This window comes from Bos indicus, chromosome 19, assembly GCF_029378745.1.
Source record: "Bos indicus isolate NIAB-ARS_2022 breed Sahiwal x Tharparkar chromosome 19, NIAB-ARS_B.indTharparkar_mat_pri_1.0, whole genome shotgun sequence".
NCBI lineage: Eukaryota > Metazoa > Chordata > Mammalia > Artiodactyla > Bovidae > Bos > Bos indicus.
In genome coordinates this window covers 63,151,735-63,171,685 of record NC_091778.1, presented here as the reverse complement: position 1 = coordinate 63,171,685, position 19,951 = coordinate 63,151,735, and the positions used below count along the sequence as shown (strand labels likewise).

Below are 19,951 nucleotides of genomic sequence, written 5' to 3'. Positions count from 1 at the left end.
AGCGGCGGGAGCCGCTGGGAGCCCAAAGAGCAGAGCCTGGGGCCGCTCTTTGAGCCCCTGGACCCCCGAAAGTAGCCGCGCGGCCCAGAGGTGGGTTCGGCTTCTTCCAGGGAAGCAGGAGGCGCAGCCGCGGAGCGGGCCACGTGACCGCCGGGCCCCACCCGCGCGCCCCGCCCCGCGCGCGCCCGGCGCAGCTCGCGGGCTCGCGAGAGAACGCGAGTCTCCGGGCGCGGCGTGCGCGCGCGTCCCCGCGAGGCGGCGTGCGCGCGCACGCCCCGGGGCCGCCGCCCCGCCGGGCCCGCCCTCCCGCCCTCCCTCAGCGGCGTGCCCGGCCCGCCCTGCCCGGCCCGCCCTGCGAGTCAGACCGCCGGCTCCCGCCCTCCGCCGGCGCGCCCGGGCCGCCGCGGCGCCCCCCGCCCTCGAGCCGCCGAGCCGGAGCTGGAGCCGCGCGCCGAGCGGGCGGAGGAGCCGTAGGGCCCCGCCGAGGCGGCAAGATGGCGGACTTCCTGCCGTCGCGGTCCGTGCTGTCCGTGTGCTTCCCGGGCTGCGTGCTGACGAGCGGCGAGGCCGAGCAGCAGCGCAAGTCCAAGGAGATCGACAAGTGTCTGTCGCGGGAGAAGACCTACGTGAAGCGCCTGGTGAAGATCCTGCTGCTGGGCGCGGGCGAGAGCGGCAAGTCCACCTTCCTCAAGCAGATGCGCATCATCCACGGGCAGGATTTCGACCAGCGCGCGCGCGAGGAGTTCCGCCCCACCATCTACAGCAACGTGATCAAAGGTGGGGTGCCGGGGGAGCGGGGGGCCCGGGGCCGGGGAGGTCGGAGGGCCGGGGGATCTGGGGTCGGGAGGCGCCGGGGCCAGGGGCCGGGGCGGCGGCGCCGGGCACCGCCCTCCTCTCCGGAGCCCCCGGCCGGGCGCGCGGGAAGGGGGCGCGGCCGGGGGAGAGGATGGCGGGGGGCGGCCCCGGGCCCGCCACCCCGCCGCTGGCCTCGGCCCCCGCCGGAGGGAAGCGCCCCGGGGTGCAGGCTGGCCTCTTCCCCGGACGCACCAGCCCACCCCGCGCCCGTGCTCTGCTCGCCCAGCCTCGCGCCCCGGGTGGCTGGTGGCCCAGTCACATGGGGTCGGGGCTACTCCCAGCTCCGGGGCCGCGGAGCTCCGGAACCCTGTGCCCGAGACTCTGGTCAAGGGCGAAGGGTGACAGGCTCCTGGCCCTTTGGGGGCAAGGATGTGAAACTCGAGGGTGTCCCGTTTGCTGTGCTGCCGTCAGGAAAGCGCACCATGCCGTCGGTCTAAAAAAGTTTTAGCATCAGTGGTTTTTCGCTCCAGTGTCACGGTCGGGCAGGATGTGTGCCTGTCATCACCGAGCACCTTGCACCCTCCTTCTGCTTCTGACTGCGGTGGGGGAGAGTCTGCTGCTGAAACGGAGTTGTATGTGGGTACAGCGGGTCTAGGGCCGGAGACCGTGCAGGCTGAGTCAGTGAATCAGTGTCGGCTTGGGGCATCGGTTCTGCTGCTCTTGTGGGTGTTTTTAAAACTCGAGTTGATCTTTGTTCTCAAGTGAAAAACGCACAGGAATTTTAGTTCTGGGCTTTCAGACAAATCGGGGGGGGGGGGTTACTTTTGCCATTTGAGCTATAATTAGCACTCCTTTTAGTGTCCAGCTGTTTTCTACTTTATAAAAGGCATTTTGGCAGAATTGAGATACAGAGCCTGGTTCTTCAGGTGCCTGAGGGTGCTCTCTGGCATCTGGGTAGCAGTTTATCTAGGGGTTGGTAATACATGTCAAGCCTTTGCAAGCAGCATTTTTTTTAAGGGGGGATTTTGTTGAGGAAGTACTTAAGTTACTCTTTCGAGTCACTTTTTTTTTTCCCTCTCAGGATTGAGTGTAGGAAAACTGCTTGGGGTGCGGGGAATGGAGAAGGGGGCTTTGTAGGGGTAACGGCGAGGGAGGGGCAGGATAGCAGGAGCTCACAGACCACAGCCAGCCCTAGGGTTTCTGGAGTAAGCGGTAAAAAGAGGTTAAATTTATCCTTTCTTCATGTTGAGTACAAAATTAATCTAAGGTCTCTCTCAAGGCCCAAGACTCTGCAGTCAGCCCTTAACCAAAGGTACCTTTGTATCTGATGCAGCTGATTGTAAGAGGTTCTGTTAATGAGTAGACCAGCTGTTGACTGATAGCTAGGTAGATACTTGGCTCTTGTTTAACACCTGGTTCCTCTTGTACACTGGCTCCTAAGTGTGACCTACTTCGAGCGTTGATAAGATGAAGTCACTAGCCATCTGCATTTTCTGAGTTGACGTGATCAGAAAATTGACAGCCAAACGGTTTTTCAGTTATCTAAACAAATGACCTAATAGTCACGTGACTGTTAGCAGGGCCTAAAGGTAACAGTGAGGTGTTAGAAATAATGGGTTTGAAATAATCTCTGTGAGTTGAAATCTCTGCTTCCACCGCTTTTTTGCAGTTGGTCTTCCTCCTTTTAGGGAAGTCTCACGCCACCCTGAGCCTCACCCGGATTGGAAGCTTGGGAGGGGAGAAGTGTCTGAGCTCTGAGGTCCTGGAGGCCGTGGGTTGGGCTGGGCAGGGTGCTCAGGGACCGGGAGAACGCGGGGCGCTGAGTCTCTTCTTGGCGTCTCATAAAAGTCTCTCTGAGAGACTCAGAGCCTTGTTTGCAGATCTTCAGAGCCTGGACATCAGGTTATGCAGTGGAGTTTCTTCTTCCTTTGCTGGTTTTGGTTGTCTTGTGACTCCCTTCTGCCCAGGAATTATTAATTAGAACATGTTAAAACCCTACAAAAGAAGCACTTGTGTTAATTGTGTTTGCTTTTCAAGGTTCTAATTTTATGACTGAACAACTGGGAGTTTTAATTTTTCTTTTTACACTCTGAGAAGTTACTTCTGTTTGTTTTGATGTTGGTCTCCATTTTTTGGAGGTGCTGGGCCTAGAGTACTCAAGAAGTTTAAGGAAAGAATATGAGAATCGAATCTCTGAGAATATTTAATGACTCCCATCACACTTTTTTTTTTTAAACAAAGGTATGAGGGTGCTGGTAGATGCCCGAGAGAAACTCCACATTCCTTGGGGGGATAACTCAAACCAGCTCAATGGAGACAAGCTGATGGCATTTGATACCCGGACGCCCCTGACCGCCCAGGGAATCGTGGAAACGCAAGTTTTCTTACAGTACCTTCCTGCTATAAGAGCATTATGGGCAGACAGTGGCATACAGAATGCCTACGACCGGCGTCGAGAGTTTCAGCTGGTAAGAGATTTGTTTTTTATGTTGTGATTTTAACGGCATTTATTAACATCTGATTGTAACACATCTTTTTCTCTGCCTTCCACAGTATGATGTATGTATCCACAATTTTAGCCTCAGAAATGTGGATAGTTTTCTAGATGAGCTTTATAAACTAACCAAGGTAAAAATAAGGCAAACCCCCAGTGGGTTTGATGAAGCTGTTATATTGAGTAATTAGTTGGTCATTTTTCTTTTTCGAGGGTAAGATCATAATGAGCTTCTCAGGCACTTTCATCCATTTTTTTCTCGTTTTAAAAGTAATTTCATCTCAGTTATAGCAACAATATTGATCTTTCTAAAAACTGACCTTTTATTTTTGAATTAAGAATTCAGTAACTTAATTGTTCAAGTGTGCTCTTTAGCCTTTAGAGGTATTTATTTCGCAATTCATCAGTATAGGTTAAAATCCTTAATGTTTAACAGTCATTGCACTTTTTGTATATTTGCATGCTATGCTTTTTAAAAGCTTCTAAGCACATTTTACAAAATGTTCCTCCTTAAAATAATATGATGTTTTTTGTACTTTTCTTTTCCATGGGAAACACTTAGAATTTATTTTGCATTTGTTATTTCTACTTTGTCTTACACAAGACTAAAAGTTTGTAGCTATTACACAGCATTGAAGAAAGGGTGGAAAATAAGGTTCTGATCTAGGTTAAAGATAAAAAAATAATAATCGAAATAAATTACAAAGCACTTGATAAAAAAAATCTGATTGTGAATGTGTTGATTGTATCTGGCGTTTTATTTGCCAAAGACCAGAAAGATCCCAGGAATGATAGCCATCTCTCCTGTATGCAGTTTGGAGGGAGTTCAGATGTAAAGTAAGTTTTACTGTAACGTGATCAAAATAAAGTGACAGTTAAAAGTAAAACTGCTTAGAAACTTGTTTGGTGGTGTCACGGTGTTAAGCCAGTTCACATATCTGGGTGTGGCTGCAGAGTGACACGCAGCCAGCAGTCCTTGCTATTACAGTTTGTACTCAGCGGCAGCCTTGGCTACCAGAAGTTCTCGAGAAGTCTTCGTGCCGGCTTCTGATACAGCTGAGACCTGAGTCTCCACTTTGTCTGAGTGGTGGCCTTCGTGTGAGTCATGCAGTGCTTGATGGTGCGCCGTCTGGTTCAGTTCTCTTTGTTGTGTGTATTTTGCTTGTTAACTTAATGCATTAATAAGCGGCAGAGGTGGTCCTACATCCTTGTTAAAGCTGAGAAGCTGGAAGCATTATATGTTGAAAATTATGAATTTGACTTGATGAGTAGCCTCCATTCAGTGCTCAGACTTGGGGTTAATTTTTGTCTTTCACACACCCCTCTTCAACTTCTCTTACCTTTCCTGCTGTTGTTAAGTGCGGATTATTCTCCTTTCTTCTAAATTCGTTTTCTCAACAAGCCGCACATTTTACTATGCACTGTGTCAGGAGCTTGTTCACCTTGCAGGTCAGGGAAGAAACGTCCGTGTGTAATAGCACACCGCATGTTGGTTCAGGGAGTGACCAGCCTGGTGTCCTGCACAGGCCTCTGTGGGTAAGCTCCGCAAGTCCATTTAGGTGAAGATGGCCCTCCCTGACACTTCTTGCTTTTGAACGTTCCCGTCTTACACTCTTGTGGTCATCACTGTTGAGAAGATATTCCTGAGAATTTATTTGCCATTAAGAACAGACTGTTAAACCGCTCAGGCTGAGGACCTGCAGATTGTTGGCTTGAGCCAGCTGATGCTTTCAGAGCAGAGACAGCCTCCGGGACAAGAAGAGGCAAGTTCACGATAAGAAGGAGAGGCGCAAGGAACAGGGAGAGGTCTGGTTTTAAGCTCCTCGGGACAGGGGTCCTTCCTGCCTGCCCTGCATTGTTAATGGTGCCTGGAACAGCTGCTCGGTACTGAGTCATTGCGTAGAATTAATGGCTCCCATACTTTGGGATGCTCCGTGGTGCCTGTCACGTGGCTGACACTGGGAAGTCACCTTGCTTCCTTAAAATTCCCCCCGAGTCCTCTCCGTTCCTTTTGTCGTCTGCACACATAAAGCCCGAGTCCTGTTGTTTCTGGAGGTCTCTTGCCTCCTCCACTCTGCCCCTCCTCCCCACTGGCTGGTGTCTCCTCCCTGGACCTCAGTAACCTTGTCCAGACCTGGCCGGGTTTGCCGGGAAGCTCTGCTCAGCTCCACTGCTTCCGAAACACAGAGCCACTTCTTCCGTGAGCCTGGACGCTGAGGGGCTCGCCCCACGAGCCGGTGATGCCGGTGCCCCATGGCTGCACCTGCTCAGACCCTGCACACTGAGGGCTTCTGCCCACGGCCGCCCTCAGCAGGCCCGCTGCCCGGCTCCTTCACACCCGTACCGTTCATCCGGGCTCCCCTTCACAGAACAGGGTGGACGCAACTCCCTGCAGGCCTGGGCCCTCTCCACGGGTTCAGCTGGAACCCGAAGAACAGAGCGGTTTCCGCAATGACCCCCTCCTCACCTGGGGAGCCTGGGAGGGCGCCTGGTCAGTGCAGTGTCTGTGGCAGGCCCACGCGAGGGTGAGGGGTGGCTTGTCTGGCGTCGAGCACCCCTGTGAGCAGCCTCGCCTGGTCCTCCCACTGGACCCGAGGCGGCCTGGCCTGCCTGCCGGTGACCCGCCTGGGCCGCCCTCCCTCTGGGGTAGGGTCTCCACTGGGCTGCCTTCTGTTTGGGCTCGCGCTTTCACCGCCACAGGGTCTGACACTTACTTGTTTCCTTGTTTTGTTAGGTGATCTGAATTACGATGCTCTCCTTTTCTGGGAAGCACGGGTGTCTCTGTGCCGTCGTGTTAGTCGTCAGTTGTGTCACCTCTGCGACCCCGTGCACTGCGCCTGCCAGGCTTCTCTGTCCGTGGGGTCTGTGTGTGCTAGTTGGTTATTTTCCGGGAGATGGGAAGTTCTTGTATCATGGAATCGATTTTTCTTTTTTGTTGTGTTTAACCGTGTAGTTTCTTGAATCTTGCATAGGAAAAGTAAACATCAGGGGAAATGAGAGGATTTAGCAGCTAAAATAATGAAAATAAGCCTTTTTGTTTTCAACTACCGCTTGATTATTAAGCTTATTAATGCAAATTTAAATGCAAAAAAATGGGGGCAATTTCTAAGCTCTTGACCACTTTTTTGCTAAAGAGGAATGACTGCCCTTGAATCAGTTTTTGGGCCAAGGGTAGCGTAGTGATATCATAGCGTAGGTTTTTAGTTTTTAGCAGGCTGTTTGTTTGTTAGTAATAACTTCGGGTGCAAACATGAATGTTTTCTTTCTCTAGCTTCCAAAGGCAAACATTTCCTTTTCTGGTTCGTATCATTGTGAGTGAGCTAAATAAACGCCTTACTGTGGAAAAGAAAACTCTGAAGGTTCACGTCGCTACGACTTACATTGTCTTTTTCTCCTTCCTCTGAACTTGCACACTGACGACAGTGCGTCCTGAGAGGGGGTCTCTTAGCGTCTCAGTTAAATGTCTGTAACCCTCTGCCTGGGGCATGCCTTTGCCATAGCCTGCCACTGCGCTGGAGAGATACCCTCTCTAGAAAAACAAGGTGACCGTAGCTAGGGAATTTGCTGAGATGGCTCCAGAGATGGGAGTCAGAGGTTGGAGATACGTGTGAGAACTAACAGCATGGCCAGGAGTCATTGGAGTGTGTAATATACAGTTGCTTATTCAGGAGCCTAAGCAAAATGTACAGACCTCCTTACACAGGACAAGAGAGTGTGTGGCCCTGTGGGGCGCACTCCTGGGCCTCTGCACACACTCTGCCGTCGTCAGCAGTAATGCAGCTTCCTGTGATGGCCGGTCTTGGCTTTGCAACTCCCGCAACTGAAACTGCCTCCTGTGTCGTGTGGTGCCTTGAGTTTGACGTGGTTTTCTCTCGCTCCAGGGGTGCAGCTGGTGCTTGAGGACGGCTTCACCTCTCCAGGCTGATGAGCTCGTCTTTCTTAGGACTGAGCTTCCTGCAGTCTGGGTGACAGTAACTGTTTAGCCTCAGGCGGGGGCCTGTGAGGCGCGCAGAGCTCGGTAAAGTAGGCACTTCCTTCAGGCTGGGACGGTGGCTTCTCGTTGGCGCTGCAGGTGGGTTCCAGGTGCTGAGGGGAGAGAGGCCTTCGTTTGCTCCGGAGCCCTGAGGAGGGCTTGCTTGAAAGGGAGACACGCTAGTTTCAGTTGTGAACTGGTCCAGTTTCTTTATGAAATGAATTCAATGAAAGACTCTGACTTCAAGTTGCTAAAAATATGGTAGGCTTAGGGTGAACTATTTCAGTCTGTATTACAAGGATTGTATGTAACATTAGAATTTGTAGAGATTTTTTAAATTTAGGTCTCTGTAGAATTTGTGTTTATTTTTTTGGTGAACTTAAACAGGTGTCAGAATGGTTACATTTTATCTAAGCTTTGGAAACCCAGACCTGTCTGCTGTTTACCTTGAAAACAGAGAGGCTGGTGTGGCACATGCTTATAGTGTTAGTGTGACTTAGTGAGACTGTGTGTGTGTGACAGACATAGGGATCCCTGGTGGCTCAGCTGGTAAAGAATCTGCCCACCATGCAGGAGACCCCCGTTCGGTCCCTGGATTGGGAAGATCCCCCTGGAGAATCCTTCCTGTCTGAAGAATTCCGTGGGCAGAGGAGCCTGGCGGGCTGCAGTCCACGGGGTCTCAGAGTCACACTACGTGTAAGACGCGCACACGCATCCTGGGTGTGTCTCCTGATGTCACATGAAGGGGACGTGCTCGTCTTTAGGTCATGTTACTTTAGGCAGAACCTTGACTTGCTGTGGGGGTGTGAGCTCTGGTGCTGAAGAGCGACGGTAGTGTCCTGTGCTGCTGTGTGTGGTGCCTGCTACCGCTCTTCCTGACTGGAGTGCAGCCTCACTCGGGAGAAGGGCTGGGAGCTGCCTGTAAGCAAAGCGAAGCGGCCCCGGGACCCCGTGCGCCGCGTGCTCCTGCTTCACCTTTGACAGAGAGGCGGCCCGACCACCGGGCCCCGTCTGGCCCTGTTGGCCCATGGCAGGCACTGGTCTCTCTGGAAAACTCAAGTGCTGCTGATTAATTACATGACGTTTTAATTCCTTATGTTTTGCAAAAATTGCCTTGTGCTTTTCAAAGTACATTAATTATTTCTATCACGTGCCTTGTCACTGAATCCTTAAGTGAAAGAACACATGCAGTGTGGGCTCTGGTCCTGGTCTCACAGATGAACAGACTCGGAGGCAGCAGCGCGGTTGTGCCTTCCGATCCCAGGGGTGGTCATGGTGACAGGGTGGGCCTGGAGCTCAGTCTGCGCCTCCTGTCCAGGGGCCACCCAGGCCTCGGGCGCTCTCTGCTCTCGGCCCGGCCTCCCAGCGCCCTGCCCTCGGTCAGCACTCCCCAGGGGCGTCCTGGCGCCTTGCTTTGAGCACATGTTCTCTTAGAGATGGGTGGCACTGCGCTCATAGGCACAGGGCTGCTTTTATGTTCTGAGCTCTCCTAACACTCTGTGCCACTCCTCTGCTCCTTTATTACCTTATGTTTGATGGTGGTGGCGGTAATCCCAGATGTACTGGTAAACTTACTAACTTAGAGATGCACAGTTTATCCCATCTAGCGAGCATCATGGTAAAGGCTGCTGGAACGTTCTCCGCCTTGAAAGCTAGCTTTGGTGATCCTCACCTGACATTTCATCAGTGAACATGGTTTTAATGTACCCTGAAGAGTAGGGCTATTCCAGTTGACCTATTCCAAATCCTGAAAGATGATGCTGTGAAAGTGCTGCCCTCAATATGCCAGCAAATTTTGGAAAACTCAGCAGTGGCCACAGGACTGGAAAAGGTCAGTTTTCATTCCAATCCCAAAGAAAGGCAATGCCAAAGAATGCTCAAACTACGCACAATTGCACTCATCTCACATGCTAGTAAAGTAATGCTCAAAATTCTCCAAGCCAGGCTTCAGCAATACGTGAACCGTGAACTCCCAGATATTCAAGCTGGTTTTAGAAAAGGCAGAGGAACCAGAGATCAAATTGCCGACATCCACTGGATCATGGAAAAAGGAAGAGAGTTTCAGAAAAAGATCTATTTCTGCTTTATTGACTATGCCAAAGCCTTTGACTGTGTGGATCACAATAAACTGTGGAAAATTCTGAAAGAGATGGGAATACCAGACCACCTGACCTGCCTCTGGAGAAACCTATATGCAGGTCAGGAAGCAATTGTTAGAACTGGACATGGAACAATAGACTGGTTCCAAATAGGAAAAAGAGTACATCAAGGCTGTATATTGTCACCCTGCTTATTTAACTTCTACGCAGAATACATCATGAGAAACGCTGGGCTGGAAGAAGCACAAGCTGGAATCAAGATTGCTGGGAGAAATATCAATAACCTCAGATAAGCAAATGACACCACCCTTATGGCAGAAAGTGAAGAGGAACTCAAAAGCCTCTTGATGAAAGTGAAAGAGGAGAGTGAAAAAGTTGGCTTACAGCTCAACATTCAGAAAACTAAGATCATGGCATGTGGTCCCATCACTTCATGGGAAATAGATGGGGAAACAGTGGAAGCAGTGTCAGACTTTATTTTTGGGGGCTCCAAAATCACTGCAGATGGTGATTGCAGCCATGAAATTAAAAGACGCTTACTCCTTGGAAGGAAAGTTATGACCAACCTAGATAGCGTATTCAAAAGCAGAGCCATTACTTTGCCAGCAAAGGTCCATCTAGTCAAGGCTGTGGTTTTTCCAGTGGTCATATATGGATGTGAGAGTTGGACTGTGAAGAAAGCTGAGCACTGAAGAATTGATGATTTTGAACTGTGGTGTTGGAGAAGACTCTTGCGAGTCCCTTGGACTGCAAGGAGATCCAACCAGTCTATCCTAAAGGAGATCAGTCCTGGGTGTTCATTGGAAGGACTGATGCTGAAGCTGAAACTCCAGTATTTTGGCCACCTCATGCGAAGAGTTGACTCATTGGAAAAGTCTGTAATACTGGGAGGGATTGGGGGCAGGAGGAGAAGGGAACAACAGAGGATGAGATGGCTGGATGGCATCACTGACTCGATGGACATGAGTTTGGGTGAACTCTGGGAGTTGGTGATGGACGGGGAGGCCTGGCGAGCTGCGATTCACGGGGTCGCAAAGAGTCGACTGAGACACGACTGAGCGACTGCACTGAAGAGTAGAAGTCTAGTGACAGCCAGTTATCTGAGAGGTAGGCATACATTTTTCTAGGAAAGGGACATTTGGAACTTAGCATGTGTCTTGCACAGTTGCTCGGAGCTGTTCCTGGGGCTGGCGGATGTTGGGGCGTTTTTTTTCTGTTATGTTGTGAACCGCTTTGCCACGTTTCTCATGTAGTTGCCACAGACTGCATTCTGCTTATGAGCATTCCAGATTCAGATTACAGTTTGTTGCAAATTTTTCTTCCAATTATAAAGTACCTATTTCTGGAAATTAATAGTGATTTTTTGTTTCATGGTCTTTTCCTAGCCGTGTGATACAATTCTTCAGTCTGTGTTGTGAACATTTTTTTTTTAAACAAGATGCCTTTTTTGAAGAGGTTTTGTTACATCCACATTATTAGAATGAGCTGATACGGATCAAGGAAATAGTTTTGTTTTGAAACTGGACTTTAGTGGCCTTGGCTAGATTTGCCAGTCCCTTTCAGTGATGGTAGTTGTTTTTCTTAATCTTTCCAATTTAATTTCTCTTCTTTTGGCAAAATGAATAAAAAAGATTTTGAAATCAGTGCAGTGGGTTAACTTTTCCATCCACGGCTCGGAATCCTTCAGTAGAACTACTCTTGTCACGTTTGTTTTGGTTTTGGTCTAAGTCCTAAGACTTACACACTTGGTTTTGGTGTGTGGAACTTTACTTTGTATCTTCCAAACAGATTAGAAAGTCGCGGGTCTGACTTGACTGACTTGTTTTGCATAGTAAAGCGTCTCTACGGGTACTTCACAGTGTGGTGTGGCTTCCTGCTGTGCCGCGGGGCGCAGTGGACCTGAAGGCCACACAAGCTGGTGTCCCGGCTCCGCCTCCTGCGTGAGCCCCGCAAGGCCCCCAGCCTCTCTGACTTCCTCTTCCTTCCACTGTGAAGTAGGTACGATTCTGAGACTGTTATGAGTTGCAGGGATTCCATGAGCTCAGATCACCCACGTAAATAAAGCCTGTGGCCCAGTGCCCGACACCTGCTGATCACGTTACCATCTTAGCTGTTAACAGCCCTGCCACATCCACAGACTGTGAGTCGTTTTCTACAGTATGAAGCACTGTCAGCTTCGGTTTGACTCTCAGAGCTTGATTTCCAGTGTGAAAACCCTGCGTTCTAACCAGTGCAGAAGAGTGCTTCATTCTCATCAGACCCCGTGGTCTCTGGCGGAGGCAGCACCATGGAGGGTGTGAGGCTTTCATTGCCATGTTGCTTCTTGTTTCCTTTGCAGCGTCACTGCACTTGATTTTCAGATCGAGAACTCGCGATGTGGCTCTTGACATTTGCACACACGCGTGCTTGGTCGCTTCAGCCGTGTCTGACTGTTTCCACCCCCAATGGACTGTAGCCGTGGATTCCCAGGCAAGGATACTGGAGTGGGTTGCCGTTCCCTTCTCCAGGGCATCTTCCCAACCCAGGGATCGAACCTGGGTCTCCTGCGTTGCATGAGATGTATAGCCGGAATTGTTTGTTTGGAGAATGTGCTCCTTGAACGGTTCAGGTGTGTGGTCTGAACTGGCCAGAGTGTGAGCTGCCCGCCCTGCGCTTCTCCAGCACCGCCCCCACCCCCAGTGTGCACATGGACCCGCTTTCCCTTTCTGCCATCCCTGGCAGAGATGTTGTCAGCATTCACGTTAAGGAGGGTGTTTGGGGTTTTCCAACCTAGAAAAGTTCGTTATATTCATAAAACACAGAATCTTTATTTTTTTTTCTTTAAGGTTTCATGTCACTTTCTGAGAGATTTTAGAACTCCTGACCGTTTTGTTAAAAAAGATACCAACTAGAAATATTAATAGAGTAATGGAGCAAAATAAACTCCAGATTTGCAAACAGAACTCTCACGTTGTCAGCCCTGCCCCCCCCAGATGGCCTGGTGTCGCAGGTTCTTCCACCCGGGCAGCGGCGTCAGCCTCTTCCTGGGGTGTGTGTCTTCTCTTTTCTAGAAAATTCAGCAAGAGGTGCTGGGCAGTGAGTACTGTCGCAGGCTGAGAGGCTTTCACTTTCCCTTTCAGTATCCTGGTTACCACTTTTTATCCCCAAGTGATCTTTTCAAGATTATTTTCCTGTTACGTGGGATGAACCGCCTCAGTAGAAACCGTGTAGCGAGACTGCACTCTGGTGTCGTGTGGTGTGCGTTGAGGCTTCTTGCCGTGAACTGCTGCTGCTGCTGCTAAGTCACTTCAGTCATGTCTGACTCTGTGCGACCCCAGAGATGGCAGCCCACTGGGCTCCCCTGTCCCTGGGATTCTCCAGGCAAGAACACTGGAGTGGGTTGCCGTGAAGTGCAATGGTTCGCATTTACTGACGTTAAGTAAAGGGAACCTCGGGGCAGCGCTGGCCATGCGCGGTGGTGCCAGCTTCTCCAGTGTCTGGGGAGCGGCTCACGAGCAGTGCCCGGCCGGCGGACCCCACAGGTGAGAGGAGGCGCACGCCGCACCAGGCGGGCACGGAGCTCCTCAGGGGTGAGGTGGCCTCTCAGTTCATTTTCTGTTCATTTTTTTAAACCTTAATAGTTGGATGCTTTATATTTACAAAGCTGCAAATACTATATATTCTCATTGAAATATTTTCATAAAAGGAATGTGATTGGGCTTGTAGAGTTAAAATTCTGCATTGCAAATGGTGTGCCGTTTTCAGATGATACTAACTTGTTTGTCACATCTGCAGTAAAACTGTCTTTGTTAGCTGCAGCTTCAAAAGCGATGGGGACACTGAACTGTTGTCGTATACATTATATACGTTTCAACCCTACGCTAGCGTAAGGAGCATTACACTTAATGTTTTTCTTAACTTTTAAATTGTTATGATCAAATATTGCAATCAATTTTAAGATTCGTGTTACAATCTAGTAAGAAGCCAAGGCCCCCACCTCTTTTATTTTGCACATTTGACCTTAATGTAAGATAGCTTTCTTTTGAAAAAGGAGCTTTATAAAAAAAAAAAAAAAATTCATCCTGTAGAACTTCATTCTTTGTATAGGAATATACATGAACATAGCCATTTGATATTTTTATGTGTAACTGTTTTATACTCTCTGCAAATGTGACTGTTTAGGCATTACTTTTAGAGTATCCGTTTTTCATCATGATAATCTGAATTCTTTTCACATGTGAGAACTGGAGAGCAAGTGTGAGAGGATGAGAAGGCTTATGTAGCACTTTTCAGGAGATGAGTTAAACCTTAAACCGTGTCAGCTGCCAGCTTTCAGCAGCTGTTCAAGGACATAGTCCTGGCCACCCACCAACCAGTCAGGCACTTTTTAGCAGGCTGAGTACTTGCTAGTGAACCGAATGAAAGTAATCTTTGTTTGCATCAATCTTAGATGCTATTCGGAAGAACCCACATTAAAAAGCAAAGAAGTAAATAGCCACACATGTGATAAATGCTGTGGAGGAAAAGGAAAGCGACGAGAGAGCAGGAGGCTGGTCAGAAGAGGTGAGGGTGAGGTTGAGACCCCAGGGATGGAAAATTGAGCCCGACAGGCAGGAGGAGGACCATGTGTGCGGGGCCTGGGGGGTGGGCACCGGGGGAAGGAGCAGCCAGCCAACGTGCGTCTGAAGCCTGTGCGCTGTCCCGGAGGCTGGCACTGCTTACCTGTAAGCATGGCTCACGATCCAGCGGTGGAGTGTGGTGCCTGTCAGCTCCCCTTCCTCACCAGGCGTGTGTGGAACAGCTGCCACGCCGTGTCCTGGGATGGGCAGGCCCTGGGGACCGGGAACCAGCTGCTGGCCCGCCATCACAGAGCTCGGGGTCCAGTGAGGGGCAGCCAGACCCCCCGCAGTGCTGCTGGCCATCCAGTGAACGGCATCGAGCACTGATCTGTAGCCTCCCTGCCACGAGTGTGCGGAATCGGCGCGTTTGCTGGCTGGAAGGACCCAGGCGCACAGGCCCTTTGAGGGTAAGGTCACGGCTAGTTTGGGTGAGTGGGGTCGTGGTGGGATCCTGACTGCGGTGCCCCCTGCCTCCCTTAAGAGCACAGCTAACTGAGCGGTGACTGTGGGCGCTGGGAGCTGTGGCCACACCCAACAGGGTGTGAGGCAGGCCGGCTGCCTGCGTCCGCACCTGGCCTGCCTGACTGGAGCTGGGGGTGGCTCCCTACTGCTCAGGCCGGCTTGTCTGCTGCCCCGAGTGTGGGGCACTGGATTGAACAGCAAACTGGGAGTGGAGTGACCCGGGTTTTTCTCTCACCTGCCGTGCGCTCCTAGGCGTAGAAAGACTTGGTTAGTTAGTGTTGACTGTTGCGTGTGTTGGGCCTGCGGATTGCAAGGGGCAGCGCCACCCACCGGTGCAGAGGCCCCGGGGCCACAGCACGCCCGCCTGTGGGCTCCTCCGTTCAGACGGCGGGGGATTGAAACTTGATTTGGGAAATTATGTCTTATGTTGGAAAACTGCATATTCTTTTTGTTTTGTTTTTCTCAGCAGTCAAGGACGTTCTTTCTGAACTCACAACAGTCCTTTGTATGCTATTGGGGTTGTATATGATTGGTCCTTTTCCAAAAAGTATTTAATTTTGAGGACTTTTTCAGGGTTCAGAACTCTTAAGCGTCTTAGTCTTGTCATTATCTGAAAATAAGGTGGTTGGTTTTTGTTTTTATTTTATTTTCTGAGGGAATTACTTGTAATAGGCTCCAGAATCCAAAATAGCTTTTTTTTTTTTTTCCAATTTAGACTTTAAAGCACGTCTGTGCCCACCGTAGGCACCGTCCGGTCAGCCGCTGAGTCTCTGTCTGTGTTGGTTCGTTGCTGTTTCCTTCCAGTGTCTGGATACAGTGTTGCCTGTTGAGTTAGACTCTCCTATAGTTTCTGTACAGAATTTCATATTCTCTTCATTTAATGTTGTACCATTAGCGTTTGCTGGAAGGAGGTGATTTTCTCAGAGGCCCAGTACGGTGTTCCTCTAGAAAGTGGATGTGGATTTCTGACGTGCAGGGCCAGCTCCTTCCAGCACCCACATGGGAGTGTCTTATGAAGAGTGGTGGTGGTGACGGGTCGTCCTGTCATGACGCTGCTCTGGTGAGAGGGTGGCACACGACGTCCGAGCTCGCCCACCTCTCAGGACTGCCTCCTGCCACACACTGAAAATGTGCGTTTGATTTTTCAGGGAGGAAGGTTTTATAACGAAATACTGTCTGCCACTCTGAAGCCTGCATTTTAAAGAAGGGGCTATAATTCTTTTATAGGCTTTTGAAAATAATTGATACTTTAGAAGTGAAGTTGCTCAGTCGTGTGTGACTCTTTGCAGTCCTTTGGGCATTACCCGCCAGGCTCCTCCGTCCATGGGATTCTCCAGGCAGGAACATTGGAGTGGGTGCCATTCCCTTCTCCAGGGGATCTTCCCGACCCAGGGATCGAACCCAGGTCTCCTGCATTGCAGGCAGACACTTTACCCTCTGAGCCACCAGGTAAGCCCCAGTTGACACTTTAAGATAACAAAACTGAACACCATGTAAGTGTAAGACATGTGCATGTATAAGTATTTATTAAACATACAGCCATACTCTCTTTTTCTGTCTCTCCAGGATGAAGCATTTTAATAAAGTCCTTCGTTTTTTGGTAACATCTATAGTAGAATTATTAAAGTGCATTTACACTTTGTGTTATATGTAAATTGGAGTTTGGTGGGACTACAGCAGTACTGTTAGAAAACTAAGATCATTTAAGTCATTTGGGTGATAAGTCTAATTAGAAAACCTGATATTAAAAGATTGTATTTGTGAGCAGTGGCAAGAAAGTGTTTATAAAATAAAGTGCAACTTCTTCCCCAAAGTCTTGTTACTAGTATTGTGCACTACTTTGTTTTTCTAGCTTATATGCAAGAGAAGTCTTAAAGCTGTTTAGAGGTATTCTTTCCAAAATTCTGCTTAGGCTGTTATAACCTAACTTAGTCTGGAGAGGTATTTAATTTGAAAAAAATGCTTTCAAAAAATGTTTGGGTGCTTTTTAATGTGACTAATTTTGGCTCTTTTGAGTTTTGAGTGGTGCACATAGAAGATGCTAATGAGATATTTGCAAGCGCATTCAGCTGGACTCCACTTAATTTAGACCTATCCACTGAGCAAGGGAAGCGTCCTTATGTTTCTTTGAATGTGAATAAACACGGTCTTTCTCCCTGTGAACCATGCGCCAGGCGTGAGTGGTGGCAATCTGAAGGATGCTTTGGCGGTGAAGGTGAGGCAGCCGCCCGCCCTTACTAAACTCGTGCTGTGCGTCACTGCAGTGCCCGGCGATGTTTTCTCCAGAAAAAAATGAATAAAGTCATTAAAAAAAAAAAAAAGAGTCAGTCATCTTGAAGATAAGGAGCAGTAAAATGGGTCCTTTGTGGAGACCAGGCAGAAGGAGCGCATCTGGAAGGGCAGGTGAAGGAAAGAAGTGAGCTGCGGCGGGGCGGGAGCCGGGCATAGGAGCGTACTGCGCCCGCCGGCGCGGGGAGTTCACCAGCCTCATCACCGCATCTTTCTTTGAAGTAAAAACTACGGGGGAGACAGACCTGGGGCCCATCCAGCAAGAAGTATTGCCTCCTGTCTTTATTACCAGCCGCATCCTTAGAGTGGAATGAGAAGTCGCGATTCACTAACCAGGTTTAACCTCAAACATTTCCATTTTGTTCCTTGTTTATATTTGGCAATTGATTCTTGCTGTAAACCTTACATATAAGTAAATGCCAGATGGAAAGGCTTATATTACACAGAGTCTCTTCATAGACGGTTTAAAGTCTCCTCTAAAGTCTATTTAGATGTGGCTTCACCAGGATATTTGCAGGGCTGAAATTACCAGTGTATACAAATATGAATTACTGATTTAAAAAACAACCTTCTAGGCACTTTTAAAGGCAAGTTAATAAGTTTCCTATTGAATAGATGTTCTTTAAACAAAGATATGGTGAAGCCTACCTAAATGAGTATTCGGGAAACGTGTCCACCTGGCTTAGTTTGAGGATTGTAAGACGGGTGGAAAGTAAAGGCACATTATAGGTGTACAAAAAAAAAAACCGTCCGGAAAAAAAAAAAAAAAAACCGTCCGATGACAGTCGAGGCACCGCCACCTGGCAGGCCAGCTCACAGCTGTGATCAGTGTAAGGAGTCAAGAGGTTTGTCATTTTCTCTCTCACCTCTTGATTCTGTTTCATCTTTGAAATACTCCAGACTTGTGGGTGGAAGGGCTTAACATGCATGGAGCTGTGAGAGCCGCTGCGCCGCTGGACTTGGCTGTTTGGGACACAGACCTCTGTTTTGTAGTTCACTGCTCTTCAGGACGTGTGCGCTGGTCACGGTGCTTGCCTAGTGGCAGCTCCTCTGCGTAAAGAAAAGCTGGATGTCAGCTCGAGTGATATCATTGTTTTCAGAATCACGTGTTTGTTTAGATCTCAGAGGAAAGCTGTCACTGCTTAATTATCCTGATGATACAGATTTTCTTTGAATTTTAGTATTTCTTGTACTACCATATTTATTCTTAAAAAACTATTAACCTATTATTAGGCTTTGCTGGTGACTCAGTGGTAAACAATCCACCTCCCAAAGCAGGAGACAAAGGTTTGATCCCTGGGTCAGGAAGATCCCCTGAAGAAGGAAATGGCAACCCACTGCAGTATTCTTCCCTGGGAAGTTGCATGAACAGAGGAGCCTGGCGGTCTACAGCCCATGGGGTTGCAAAGAGTCACACACGACTCGGTGACTAAACAGCAACAGCAGTCTCGTAACTAGAAGGGCTTCCACACATAGAAATGGGGTGCTTCAGTTAAGAAGCACTTAGGGAGAAGGCAGTGGCACCCCACTCCAGTCCTCTTGCCTGGAAAATCCCATGGACGGAGGAGCCTGGTAGGCTGTAGTCCACGGGGTCGCTAAGAGTTGGACACGACTGAGCAACTTCCCTTTCACTTTTCACTTTCATTCATTGGAGAAGGAAATGGCAACCCACTCCAGTACTCTTGCCTGGAGAATCCCAAGGACGGGGGAGCCTGGTGGGCTTCCGTCTCTGGGGTAACACAGAGTCGGACACGACTGAAGCGACTTAGCAGCAGCAGTAGCAGTATGTTTTTCTAATTGACTTTTATTCACAGTGAATTTTCTGCCATTTATTAGAGATACCTAATCAGCCTGCAGTTAAGTTCTAGGCATTTTACAAAATTAAGCATTTTAGTAACAAGCTAAAATCCGCTGCAGTACTTACAGTTCACATTTGATTGAATTTTATCAGCTCTTTTCTTTCTAAAGTGTAGTTTTTACCTGTTCACCCGGTAAAAAGATAGATTGCTCTTAAACAGTTTGCATTGGTTTATTTACCTGTCATGCAAAGTTCAGGTGTCTGTTGCAGAAGCAAATTAGTTTTATAACAAATTGAGGTTTTCGGTTCCTTAGGGCCCTGCTGCCCTATACATATACATAGCAGTTCTGATAGTTGTTCTCATCTGTGCTTTTTTAGCTGCTTACTCGGTTACAGCTGTAGCATCAGTTTCACTGACTTCTAACCACGGGAGGCTCTGGGAGCTCACCTTTGAAGGCTGTGGGCTATGTGGGACATTTGAAAATGGGCTCTGGGGGTACGGAGAGGAAAGCGGCCGGAGCTGCAGTAACACAGGAAGTAAAGCGCCTCTGAGTCACCACGCCAGTCTTCAAAAAGAGAAAACTCTACTCGCAGGCTTAATTCTGCTCTTCAGGTCACAGTTCAGATACGTCAAAGGAAGGCCCGATGCTTTTCTTGTGAAACCTAGTTCAACTCAAGTAAATGTTGCTTGAAATCTACTTTGGTCATAAGATAAAGCTAAATAAGTTTCTAATACAGATTCTTAATATTCTTCGTGTTTTTACAAAGCTTTTTAAAAACCCTAGCTGGTTTGGTCTGCTGCTGCTGCTAAGTCACTTCAGTCGTGTCCGACTCTGTGCGACCCCATAGACGGCAGCCCACCAGGCTCCCCCGTCCCTGGGATTCTCCAGGCAAGAACACTGGAGTGGGTTGCCATTTCCTTCTCCAAGGCATGCAAGTGAAAAGTGAAAGTGAAGTCGCTCAGTCGTGTCTGACTCCTAGCAACCGCATGGACTGCAGCCCACCAGGCTCCTCCGTCCATGGGATTTTCCAGGCAAGAGTACTGGAGTGGGGTGCCATTGCCTTCTCCGTGGTTTGGTATAATCAATATCAAAAGATAAAATTAATATGAGGGACTTCCTGGTGGTCCAGTAGTTAAAACTGCGCTCCCAGTGCAGGGGCCTGTGTTTGATCCCTGGTCGGGGAATTAGATCCCAGAGGCTGCGTTTAAGATCCAGCATAGCCAAATAAATAAATAAAAATAATTTTTTTTAAAAAGATAATGTGAAATCCAATTTTGAGTAAAAGATTCAGTATGTCCAGACCTGAACTGATGCTGGGATTGGCTCTTCAGAATCACTTCTTGTGGGACTTGTTAAAATTTTGATTTGGTGGAACTGTGCTAGGCCTAGGGAATCTCTGTTTTTAAGGAGCACCGTCTTCAAAAATTCCTGTCACAGGCTC

General features: G+C 48.9%; 1 protein-coding gene across 1 annotated transcript in view; it reads left to right on the top strand.

The window, feature by feature from the left end:
• The first annotated feature begins 344 nt into the window (after positions 1 to 344).
• GNA13 (G protein subunit alpha 13) overlaps positions 345 to 19,951 on the top strand; it is a 33,050-nt gene continuing 13,443 nt past the window's right edge. The window contains exons 1-2 of the mRNA XM_070774219.1: positions 345 to 777; positions 3,037 to 3,263. Of these exons, the coding sequence (XP_070630320.1) occupies positions 495 to 777; positions 3,037 to 3,263 (510 nt within the window). The 5' untranslated portion in view covers positions 345 to 494. The remainder of the gene's footprint in view (positions 778 to 3,036; positions 3,264 to 19,951) is intronic.